The sequence below is a fragment of the Coffea arabica genome, chromosome 1e (genome assembly GCF_036785885.1).
Source record: "Coffea arabica cultivar ET-39 chromosome 1e, Coffea Arabica ET-39 HiFi, whole genome shotgun sequence".
Taxonomy (NCBI): Eukaryota; Viridiplantae; Streptophyta; class Magnoliopsida; order Gentianales; family Rubiaceae; genus Coffea; species Coffea arabica.
The window spans coordinates 35564212-35577555 of NC_092311.1; the positions used below are offsets into that span (position 1 = coordinate 35564212).

General features: G+C 33.0%; 1 protein-coding gene across 1 annotated transcript; it reads left to right on the forward strand.

The window, feature by feature from the left end:
* Nucleotides 1-8350: 8350 nt before the first annotated feature.
* On the forward strand, nucleotides 8351-11201 carry LOC140016814 (uncharacterized). Its single transcript, XM_072070732.1, has 3 exons — nucleotides 8351-8448; nucleotides 9761-10206; nucleotides 10723-11201. Exons 1-3 carry the CDS (start codon nucleotides 8351-8353, stop codon nucleotides 11199-11201), a joined length of 1023 nt encoding a protein of 340 aa, XP_071926833.1.
* Nucleotides 11202-13344: the final 2143 nt, after the last annotated feature.

The following is a 13344-nucleotide window of genomic DNA, read 5'->3' on the forward strand; positions in this document are numbered from 1 at the left end:
AGTTCAGGATCCGTTTGGTTTATGGATGACGCAGGATTAGATTAATCATCGTGTATCATCCCATATTTGGTTGCATTTTATACATGGGATGACATATTCCAATTAACAGAATTAATTCCCTATTCATGGGATAAAACAATCCCATAAGGGATGTGATGCTGGTCATCCGGAAATGAGTAACAAATAGGATGATAAAACTCTAAACTAATTTATCTTTACAAATGGTATAAATTTATACTCTCATAATTATATAACCATACTTCCACATGATAATATAACAAGAATAGACTAATTTGCCCCTACTAATTAATTTTAAAATTTTTTGACTAATTTGCCCCTACTACCAATATAACAATATTTGAACTAATTTACCCTTATGAATGATACAAATTCATACTGACTATTATATAACCATACTCTCACATAATAATATGATAATAGATAGACTAATTAGCCCCTATTAATTATATTAAAAATTTTGACTAATTTGCTCCTATTCATTATTTTAAAATTTTTGACTAATTTACACCTATTAATTAATTTAAAATTTTGACTAATTTGCTTATACTAACGTCATAATAAAAGAACTATATTGCCCTTGGACTAAATTGCCCTTACTAAGCTTATTTTCACAACCAAATTCTATATAAACACATAACCCTATCAATTGGACTTTGTGAATGAGGATTGCAATTAAGTTCAAACTAGGTCCAAAGAAAAATCTTCTATATTATCTTGAACTCGACTTATTTAAAGCACTTAAATGGGTTACGTTTTAATCGATTTAATCCTCACTTAGTCAAAACTCAGCCCATTATTTAATTAAATTTCAAATTTAGGTTCAAAAATTCGGTCAAAATCTATTTTTAAGAGCCCGAATGGGCTGAGTTTGAGTAAATACAAATTTTTATATATCAAAATCCTTGATTTACTTTATAATTTTAACATTTCAATATACTCTATTTTAATAAAAGTTATAAATATTAAAATTGTTATTAAATTATTTTATTAAAATATTAAGTTTTTTTATTTATGTTTTATAGAATATTAAATTATTTTATTAAAAAGGATATGCAAATTAAGGGGCACTTTGGTCATTAAAACAATAATTCTACCTCATGCAATCTCCTACCAAACACAAGATAAGATTATTGTCCAATATATCTTATCCAACCCAGAATCAACCAAACACTAGATAACTTATATTATTAATTCGAAGATGATTCAATCCGAGAATAACAACTCGAAAATGAGTCATTCCATCTCATTTGGTCTGTGAACCAAACGAACCCTCAGGGGTTGATTTGATAGACTACACTTAATAATTGTTGGATAAAAGTATACAAATTTAAGAATTTAAAATGCAATTCAGTTATCTTAAGAAGGGATTGGTTTGGATTAGAGGTATCATCAATCAATAATTGGATGTGAGCACCAAATTTGGGGTTTATTTTATTTTACTAGGGGGTTGGGCCCATGCAACGCGCGGGAGTTTGGTACATGTAATTTAAGATAGTTGGTACTTTGTGTTTTACAGTATGTAATAACAACATAAATAAGAAAATGAATTAACATAAATTTATTAATAGGTGAAATGAATTAAAATTATCATTGCACAAATTGAAATGATGCAATTCAATTAAAATTTTTTTGAAATAAGAATGAAAAACTAAATTGAAATAAATCTATTCATTATTTTCAGAGAAATAAATACATTTTTTATATATTTTTAATAAAAATTCATATTTTAAGCTAAAAAGTTCATATCTTTTGTAATTGAGTTTTTAAATCCAAGGAATTTTTATAATGAATTTGAAGAAGAAAAATTTATCTACTAGGACTAAATTATAAGTTAATTGAAATATTTCTTGAATTTAGTTACACTAGAATCGAATATGTTAACGAACACTTAAAAATTTATCTGTAGCTGAGGGTGCTTATTGTAGTCAAAATTCATTGGATTATAGCTAAATCCAAACCAAAAAAATTTGTTGTAAATGAGGTCATTTGTTTTACTAATAGGTGAAATGAATAGTAATACAATTCTGTTGAGGTAATGGTATTAATAATAAGATGAATAGACAGATTTTTGACATTTAGTCACTTATATAGAAACATTAAAATTAGCACATCTATCCAACGAAAGAGCAAACAAATGCCCATAAGTAAACCATCAAATGTCAGGTATGCCCAGAAGTAAACCATCAAACCATACATATAAATACACGAATAGATCAATTTTATTGCCAAAGCAAATCACCACTGATACAAATAACAAGCTACTAATCAAATGCATCAGGTATTTCCGGAAGCCAAACAATCTCACATATAAATACATACATAAATGAATGACTTTTATAAGCAAAGTAAATCAGCAGCACAAACTACACTGTAATGAGAAATCAACAGCATAAACTACACACTAATAGCAAAATAAATTTCACGCCATTACAATCACACCAAAAAAATAATTCTATGTGAATAACACCCAATTTAACAATGCCTCCATTGAATTCATAACAAAAACTACCATTTAAGAAGATAGATGACACCATCAAAGTGGATACAACCCACAACACTGAACCCCAAACTGAACCACAAGGGATAATTTCGCCCAACGAGCATGGTGGAAAGCAGAGTACACAACCAAGACAAATAAACCTTTACAAGAAGCTTGAAAGATCATAACAGTAGAATTTGAAGCAAAAGTCATATGGAGAGGTGCAACTAAAGCTAATGCTCAGACATGAAACTGTCATAAACCATGTTCTCCAAGCCTTAATTGAGAACTAAAGAGCTTTAAGTAATTACACCAACACAAAGGCTACTAGCACTTGTACCAACTGCTTGAAGGGTCACTACAACAAAATGGCATTTCCCAAATACCACTCCCTAATTAATTCCTATCACTAATTTGTCAATAAACCACTTTCTCCTAAGTTTAGTTATGAATTAAGGATGTTTACATTAATTCAGTGGAACAAATGCTGTTATCACTTGTATCCACTGTTAATACAACTAAAATAATGATACATTCCTACAATGCCCACTCCTTTTGCAAACAACGCTCTATAGGCATTTACCACATGGAAGACTATTTATGCCAAAGCTAAAAACAAAAGTTGTATCAACAATTGTACACTCTGTTATAACAACATTTCAGATAACCTCACAACTCCAAAATGCCCCTATCTTTGCGGTTGAAATCCAAAGATCATTTTTCCTTTAAACTCGTTATTATATACTCCCTCCGTCCCGAAATAATTGTCGCACTTCGGGAGTTGTGTTTATTTTCAACAGTGTCTGGATTTCAAACGATTTTGGTGTAACTTCCAGCAATGCCCCTATCCGGTTTCTATGGAGCAGCGTAACTTATTGACTATTAGAATGATAATGGAGTGGTGACAGACCTGTGGGACCCATGTTTCAAACAATGTCTCAGCCGCTTTTTTGGAATGTTCTTTGCACGACCATTGTTTCCATTTGCTGTGAAACTCACGCATATCAAGTGCAATCCTTGTAACTTTTTGGGGCCCATCAAAATCTTAAAAGAATCTGGTATATTTAAGGGCATGAGATGGAAATGGGGGAAAGTTTTTATTGCCAATTGTGGTAAGTGACATTAATTTTGGGACAGACCAAAAAGGAAAGTATGACACTTTCAATGGGACGGAGGGAGTAGTATAAGGATAAGGATTTAAATTCTAGTGAACACAAAATTTTATTTCATTGTAGGACACATATGTAACAGGGTCCTAAGCTTATTCCCAAACTACAAATAGAGATTGACTTATAGCACTTTTCTCATTGACGAATGTGCCATACTGCAGATAAAGAGATCATCAAACAAAAAAGAAATTAAGTTTTCATGCAATCGGACATATAAACCAAGCGATGGATTCGCCTTCTACAATTGTCATTCACAATTTCACATAAATGTGTATGGAGAAAATATATGTAAATACTAAGATTTAATCTTATATACACTAACTATTACGATTGGAAGCATAATACATATGCAAAATTTGGATTTCAAATTCAAATTCAAATTTGTATCATGTATCTAATGGTGAAAATGTAAATACTGTTAGTGTATAGAATATTAATCCATACTAAAATAACAAATATAGACATAAAAAAAAACTTGTAATTTCAAACACAAGTAATTTTCATAAATTATTGAAATTGTGTCACAAATAATTCCATCCATCCAATTTCAAGTCAAACCAATTTTCCGCCATTAATTGCACTATACAATAAGGGACAGTTTCAAAAACCCCCCTGAGTTTTTTTGATGATTTCACTTTGGTCCCTTGAGATTTTGAATGTTACACTTACCTCCCCTATTTTCAGTTTTAATGTAAAAAAGTCGAACTACTCATCCAAAAAAAAGCTTTTCATAATTTGTTAAAGGGCCTGTCCTTTTTCCAAATGGCCATTGCATATCATAAATTCAATTAAATTTAGAAAAAAGGACTTGGAAATTGCAATAAAGAGGAGATAACTTCATCTTGAAAATTTAATTATGAAGCTTATGAAGTAAATCAATGCCATAGAGAGAACAAAAAATCTAAAATTTGATGGTTAGGAACACTTGAGAAAAACACTGAAGTCTCCTTAAAATTGAAAATAAGTGATGTAAATGTAAAATTGAAAACTGTATGGGTGCCAATTAAAATTTGGGTTAATTACATTTACCTCCCTTGAGGTTTGACCAAATAACGAATCGATCCCTGAGATTTGGACAAATAACAGTCCACCCCTTTGAATAACCAGACATTTAACAATTACCCATCTGCTGTTAAGAGATGTTAGTGATTCTACTTGACATCAGGAAAAAGAAAACTAGGAATGACGAAATTGCCTTTATTGTATCCAGCTGTCATCAAGATTAATTATAGTTTCGAAAATACCTTTTTCATTAAATATATATATATATAATATTGGGATTATAATTCTTTATCATTCACATCCCAATCACGTTTGACTTGCCTACCTTTATCTGTACAAAAAGAGAGAAGAAAAAGACTTCCCCTATTTTTCCCCAAGTTTAACGAGCACAAAAACTTAAAGATAAAATTGGTTAAATAGCGCCCAAAGGAAAACTAGTATGTTTTGTATTTAATATAAATTAAATATGTGAAAGTTAAAAAAAAAAAAGAAAAGAAATTACCCATAACATACCAGCTCTTTAAGGGAAATTGGCAGGTTTTGTATTTAATGCGCTATTTAACCAATTTTTCATATTTAAATAAATTTACGAAGATTAAAATAACGTAATTGAAAGTTGCGCTTTTAAAATAACGTATTTGAAATTTACGAAAATTAAAATAACGTATTTGAAAATTTGATTCTTAAATATGAAAATTTGATTAAATAGCGCATAACATACCAGCTCTTTATGAAAAACTGGCAAGTTTTGTAGTATATTTTGTACCAGCTCTTTATGAAAAAAATTGGTTAAATAGCGCCCAAAGAAAAACTAGTATATTTTGTATTTAACATAAATTAAATTAAATATGTGAAAGTTAAAAAAAAAAAAAAGAAATTGCCCATAACATACCAGATCTTTATGGGAAACTGGCAAGTTTTGTATTTAATGCGCAATTTAACCAATTTTTCATATTTAAACAAATTTACGAAAATTAAAATAACGTATTTGATAGTTGCGCTTTTTAAAATAATGTATTTGAAATTTACGAAAATTAAAATAACGTATTTGAAAATTTGATTCTTAAATATGAAAAATTGGTTAAATAGCGGATAACATACCAGCTCTTTATGGAAAACTAGCAGGTTTTGTAGTATGTTTTGTACCAACTCTTTATGGGAAACATACAAGTTCTTTATGGGAAAAATTGGTTAAATAGCGCCCAAAGGAAAACTAGTATATTTTGTATTTAACATAAATTAAATATGTGAAAGTTAAAAAAAAAAAAAGAAATTGCCCATAACATACCAACTCTTTATGGGAAACTGATGTTGGGATTGTGGGGTTGAAGTGATAAAGTCTCTGTCTATATTGTTTCCCGCCTAAAGGCTAAAATGGTAAGTACATATTTCTATTTTTATGTCTTTAAAAATTGATGGAAATCAATAAGGGTTGTTCAGACTTTTGGCTATTTCCGTTCCATATAACTGACAAACTTAGCGTGGGAGAGTAATTTGTTATTTGTCCAAATCTTAGGGATCGATTCGTTATTTGGTCAACCCTCAAGGGAGGTAAATGTAATTAACCCTTGAAATTTTTAGAAACCTCGTTTTATGAAAATAGCCCCAATAATAAAAGTCGTGACTGTAGAGCCCAGATCCCAACAATAGGTGTACTAAAAATCCCAATTATTGCGATGAATTTGGTATTCCATTAATAATATATGCATGCATAATCAAGAGAAGTGTAAGCCAATTATTTACTCACAGCTCATAACTTCTTGTCAATTCCTAAACTATCCACGAATGCAACGATCCATCAAGTAAGATCGCATCTCCAATCGGCTCACTAATAAGACAAAAAATGTCATGATTTCATAAATGATAAAACCCAACCCACTTGGTTTAGCGCAGCGCAGTATGTATGAGTTATGTGGTTTGTATGCATGGGTGAAATACGCGTACAACTTCGTTGGAGCAATACATCACAGCGTCATTTAGTTCATTTGGAGTTACGTGATTTATTGAAAAATACTTCTTTAATAAAACTTTTAATAAAAATATCTATCAAGTGCTCAAGTGCTTTTAAGGAGTATGATGTTTGGAAATATAATTCAATAAGAGTTTACTGTATTGGATTATGTGTGATTTGAAAATTTTTAAATGTATGTATCTCTTTATTTAGTTTATAATATAAAATTAAAAAATTTAATTTAATGTTTTATTTTTTAAATCATAAAAATTACTCTAAAAACACCAAATTTGAGTTTATTAAAAGTATTTTTCATACAAAAAAACTCCATTTCTAATTTTATGAAATAATATTCACCAAACGCTTTAAATATACTTTTAACACCTAAAACTACTTTTTTACCAAAACACTGCAACCTCTCAGACGAGGCCTTAGGCCTTGTTCGCGTTTGTTCAATTAGACACCTTCAATTGTTCGAAACTCTCAGACATACGCTGTTGGATCATTTTTTCCTTTCATACCATTTCCTTAGTTGTAGAGTTCTGATTCAGTGTCTCATCTTCCCTATCTCTGTTTGTTTGAGTTCTATTTGTTTGTCTGCTAAAGTACCTTTTTTTTTAAATTAAAAACTCTATTAGAGAAATACTTTTCAATAAGTTATTGCAACCTTAAACGGCCCGAAGTGTTATTTGAAAGATTGTTGGTGAGAAGACTGCTTATGTTATAGGTATCAGAAGTTTTATTAGTAATATGTGGGCTTATGCCAAATAAAAAAATGTTGAAGGTTACTGAAATAGGACTTAATATGTTTCAAAACATCCATGACAAGGGGAAAGTCCTGAATGGTTGGCCGTGGGTTATGACAATCAGCCAATGGTTATTCTACCTCGGAAAGAAGGGTTGGAAGTGGATAATGAGGCATTTAACAAAACATGGATTTGGGTCCGGATTTGGAATCTACCCATCCACTGGATAACTAAAGATGCTGCAAAAAGATAGAACGAGTGTTTAGTTCAGTCAAAGAAGTTATTTTCCCAAATACTGGAAGCAAAGAAGGGAAACATTTAAAAATTTTAGCTAAGATGGATGCTACTAGACCTCTTTTGAGGGCCACAACTTTAAGAATGAATAGAATAGTAAGGTGGAATGATTTTAAATATGAAAAGTGCCCTGACTTTTTTTGTTGCTGTGGGATTATGGGTCATAATGAGAAAAGCTGTAAGGATAAAAGGGGTTCATTTGGGGAGGTAAGCTCAGTTTGGGGCATTGCTGAGAGCTAGTAATGCTAGAAGCCCAACAAAAAAACCAACAAAGATTGGACAAACTGAAGTCCCTATAAGGGATGAGGAGAGGCAATCACAAGCTGAAAGGAGGATAAATGATAAATTTCTATTGACTTGGAAAACAAAGGAGAAATGACAAATGAAAAAAAATGAAGAAAGGAGCAGCATGGTAAAGAATCAAAAGGAAAAAAAAACCAGGAAAATAGGGGTGTGGAAAAGGAAAAGACAGATGTATCTGGGGAAAAAGAATTAAATACTGGTGGTACAGTGGAATTAGGGGGGAAATAGGATCAAGTGGGAAGGGAGGTGCAGACAGTATAGAAATAGAGGAGGAGGAGAATGGAATAGAGATTTATAATTCCATGAGGGTAGATGAAACAAATTAGGAGAGTGGAAAGAACAAGATGATGCAAAGCTGTGTAATACATAGATAGAGTCTGTAGCAATGAACACTGTGGGCAAGGCAGTAAAAAGGGGAGAAGAGAAGAGAAGAGAATGGTTAGCTATAAAGGTGGAAAAGGCTGGAAAATACCAATTAGAGAGGTAGGAAAAGGGAAACCACTATTTGACTGTAGTGGGAGAACCGTGGGAGAAATGGAAGGCAAAAAGACAAAGAATATAGCAGGAGAAAGTAAAGAGATGAGTTGGAGTAAGAAGCATGATAAACAGAAAATATGCAAAATAACAGAAATGGGATCAAGCGATGAAATGATGCTGAAGGTGGTGGAGTCCAACCTTAATGGGGCTCCCAAATCCCTATGAAAGTTATTGTGTTGAATTGTCGAGATGCCAAGAGCCCCTTGACAGTTCCTAACTTGAGGAAGCTGTTGAGACTCCACTTTCAAATTTAATTTTCCTTTCTGAAACAAAAAATAGAGAATGCTTTGTGAATAAAGTTAAAATAAAATTAAAATAAGATAACCTATTTGTAGTGGATCCTGTGGGTAAGTCAGGTGGTTTAGCTGCTATTTGGAGGAAGGATATGAATATTACCAAACTTCTGGTTACTGATTTTGCAATGGAATTACTGGTAGAGGAGCATAACAGGAACAAAAACTGGTGACTTATCTGTATATGTGCCAGTATTAATGACCAGATTAGGGAACAACAATGGAAGATTATTGGGCAAAGAAAATAGTTATGGGGTAGTAGGTTGATATTAATTAGCTAGTGATATGAATGAAAAGTGGGGTAGAGCAAGAAGATCTGAGAGAAGCTTTATAGTGTTTAGAGAGTTCATAAGAGACAATCAGCTTGTAGACTTAGTTTTTGAGGGTAAACCATGGACATGGTGTAACAACTGCCAGCAAGAAGGGAAATTCAAGGAGAGAATAGATAGGATTTTCAGCAGTAGAGAGTGGGAGAGGGAGTTTGGCAAAGCTAAATGCACACATATCCATAATGAGGCTTCTGATCATTGTATCATGCATTTAGAACAAAACCAAGGGGAAAAAAATGTGAAAGGAGAGATTTTACTTTGACAGAAAGTGGTTACAGTATAAAGAGGTAGGGTGTGTGGTGAAAAGAGCTTGGGAAAGAAATCAGAGATTTTCTAGATTGTTTAGATTACAGCATAGAATTAAAGAATGCAGAGTTGCTTTACTAGAATGGAACAGAAAATTGAAGAACAATGCAAGAAAGGAAATTCAAGAGCTGAAGCAAAAGATAAATGCAGTGCAGAATAATTGCAGAATGAGAAGAACCAAAACAAGAAAGACAAGCTGAACGAATTACCTAAGAGATTAATTGAAGCATACAAAAGAGAAGAAATATTTTGGGGACGAAAATCAAGAATAAAATGGCTGAAGGAAGGTGATAAAAATAGAAGTTATTTTCATGCCATTGTTGCTGGTAGAAGGAAAAGAAATGCTATAACTAATTTGCAAAAAGAGAACGGAGAATGGTGTAATTTTGAAAAGGAGATTGAAGAGGAGATCACTGATTACTTCCAGAAACTTTTCAAGACTACTCAACCTGATCACTGTGATGCAATCTTTGAAGAAATCCCCCAGACTATTACAAGTCAAATGAACTCAAAGCTAGTCAGGTCTGTGATAGAAGCTGAAATCAGAAAAGCAGTCTTCGTCTTGCATCCAAACAAAGCTCCAGAGCCTGATGGTATGACACCAATCTTTTTTCAAAAGTTTTGGAATATTATTAAGTATGATCTCATAGCTGCAATTGGAAGCTTTTTTCACTCTAGTAATATGCTTAAAGCTATCAATGAGACTATTGTAACTCTTTTGATCCCAAAAATTCCCTATCCTGTTCTGGTGTCTCAATACAGGCCTATTAGTCTCTGTAATGTAGTATATAGGATCATCTCTAAAATCATGGTCAATAGACTTAAACCCATCTCAAGTTTTGCATTAGCCCAAACCAATCAGCATTCATTCCTGGAAGACAGATTCTTGATAATGTGGTGATAGCTTATGAAGTCATCCACTACCTTAACAACAAAAGAAAAGGAAATTATGCTTATATGGCACTTAAGCTAGATATGTCTAAGGCATACGATAGAGTTGAAAGGAATATCCTTGCAAAAATTATGCAAAAAATGGGTTCTGTCACACTTGGACTCAATGGGTATTGAGATGTATGTCTTCAGTCACCTATACTCTTAAAATAAATGGTGAGAAAAAATGTTTTGTTAGACCCAAGAGGGGACTTAGGCAAGGGGATCCCCTTTCACCCTATCTCTTTGTTATAATCTCTGAAGGTTTTTCTAGTCTGCTTAAACAGGCCATGAATAATCACAAATTTTCTGGTATGAAAATAGTACCTGCCTGTCCAGCACTGTCTCATTTGTTTTTGAAGATAATACCCTTGTTTTCTATAAAGCTACAAATGAGGAGGAACAACAGGTGATGCAGACTATAAAGGTGTATGAAGAGGCATCTGGCCAAATGATCAATGCTGAAAAATCTTGTGTATTCTTTAGCAAGAACATAGAGGAGATTACAAAGACAGAAATTCTGAGAACTCTTGATGGAATGAAAGATGTTAAGCAAAGCAAGTACTTGGGCCTACCAATGGCAATTGGCAGACCCAAGAAACAGATATTCAGCTATATCAAGGATAAAGCGGTGAACAGGCTGCAAGGGTGGAAGAAAAGATTGTTGAGTCAGGCAGGGAAAGAAGTATTGCTGATATCAGTGATTTTGGCCATGCTTGCATATGCAATGGCTTGCTGCAAGTTAGGTCTGTGTATGGATATCTGCAAGGAGATGGCAATATTCTGGTTGGGAGAATTAAAAAAGAGAAAAAAGTACACTGGATTAGGTGGGAAAAAATGACAGAGGTAAAAGGATAGGAGGTTGGGCTTCAGAGATTTGCAGGAATTTAACAAAGCAATGCTAGCAAGACAACTATGAAGAACGCTAACCAAACCAAACCTGATGATGAGCAAAACTTTGAGAGGAAGATATTTTAGGGGAGAATCAATATGGAAAATGAAAGCAAAAGGAAGTGACTCATGGATGTGGAGATGCATACTCAGTGCAAAAGATCTACTGGAAAGAGGAGCTACAAAAAAAGTACGGGATGGGCACACCATTGATATATGGCATGACAAGTGCATACTGGACAGAGGTAAAGGAAAGATAATATCTTAAAAACCACCAAATTGCCCAATTCAAAAAGTTCATAAGCTGATAAAAGATGGAAGACGGGATATGGACTTGATACATAAGGTACTGAATGAAGAAGACTATTGGAAAATTGCCAATATCCCAGTCAACATTGGTGATGGCAAAGATAGGATGGTATGGCCTTATTCAGCATCAGGAGACTATACAGTGAAAACAGGAAACACAAACTAGAGGAAAACAACAGTAGAAATGAGAAAATACTGAAGCTTGGAAGTTCCTCTGGAGTTTAAATATGAAGCACAAACTAAAGCACTTTATATGGAAGTGTCTTAACAGAATTTTACCTATCAATGAGCTGATAAGGAGCAGAATAGGAAGAGGGGATGACAAATGTGTCTGCTGCGTGGGATGGAACAGAAACTCTAGAGCACATGTTTTTCTTTTGCAAGCATGCTGACACGATATGGAGAGTTGCACCAATTAAGCGGGATTGATTAAGTGAATTTAGACAGAACTTCTGGTTGTGATGGAATGGTCTTATACAGGCAAAGTTGAGGAATGAAGGGAGAGAACATATTGCACTAACAGTTAATATTCTATAGCAAATTTGGAAATCAAGGAACTAGATTCAATTTAATAACGAAAGGAAAGGTCCAGGAATAATTATGAACAAAGCTGTGCAAGAGTAGCAGGAGTACCAAATGGTGTAATAGGTAAAGGAAAATGAAAAGGAAACAGAAGATAGAAACCAAACTACAAATATTGGATGGCAACCACCGCAAAATGATGGTGTTAAGCTGAATAATAATGCTGCACTTTGACCCAAAGAAAAAAGACAGCTGGCTGGGGAATTGTAGCAAGAAAGGCAGATGGTTGAATCATGAAAGCATGGGCAGGACCTGACAGAAGGTGTAGTGAGCCACTGGTGGACCGCAGTCATCAAATCAAAAAGAGAAAAATTGAAATCCAATCAGATTGCAAGCTAATAGTGGAAAAGATTGAGCAGGAGAGCGCTGAAGATGCACGAATTGGTACAATTGTAGAGAACATTAAACAGCCAAGGAAACTCCTGAAAATTTCACTTTTCCTTTGTTGAAAGTGAAGGTAACTATAATATATGTTAGTCACAAGTTAAGCAAAATTTGCTATAATCTTGGTCAGTGAAATCACTTGTAAGGATTCCTTCCCTCTTTGGTTAGATTAGCCAGAGATGATCCGGAAGCAGTTGCTCCAGTCCTGTAAAAATATTATTATTCAGATGCAATATATCTACTGTTGTCGTTCGGTTAAAAAAAAAAAAATTAGACACCTTCTATTCAATTGATAAATCTTTTACTAATTTAATTCAAAACAGCTACTAGAAAGGAGTGGTAGACTAATAATAATAATATATTATGAGACCCTAGAGTATGAATCACGTCGTGGGGCTTTTTTTTTTTTTTTTTGGGAGGAGTGGTGCACCTGACATCCGCATTAAACATAAACACTATCGTGTCATCTTTCTTCTTCTTTTTTTTTTTTTTTTTTTGGATTTCTCTCTCTATTTGCTATGCTATAGGCCTAAAATCATGCCAATTTTTAGTGGATTCAGAGTTTTACAAATTGAGTTGTTGTCCAATTCAAATTAGTTGTGTAATTCTTACAATATCTTGTATAAACCAGTACAATTTGGATATAAAACTCAATTTTGTAACTTATACAATTAATTTGGTATAAAAAAAGAACAATTACATCGAAATTATATGAATTTACAAATTTATGTAATCAGTTTCAACTGAAACTTATGAGCTTTCTTCTTTGGCTCTCCTTTTCATTTTCCAACCATCTCTCTGACCTTACTAGCCCCTTC

What these genes read in the sequence shown, in the direction of transcription:
- LOC140016814 (XM_072070732.1), top strand. Translation starts at nt 8,351, where the DNA reads ATGAACACTGTGGGCAAGGCAGTAAAAAGGGGAGAAGAGAAGAGAAGA. An exon ending in GGAAAATACCAATTAGAGAG is followed by an intron (nt 8,449 to 9,760) that starts GTAGGAAAAGGG and finishes TGTTGCTGGTAG; the next exon opens with AAGGAAAAGAAATGCTATAA. An exon ending in ATACAGGCCTATTAGTCTCT is followed by an intron (nt 10,207 to 10,722) that starts GTAATGTAGTAT and finishes TTGTTTTTGAAG; the next exon opens with ATAATACCCTTGTTTTCTAT.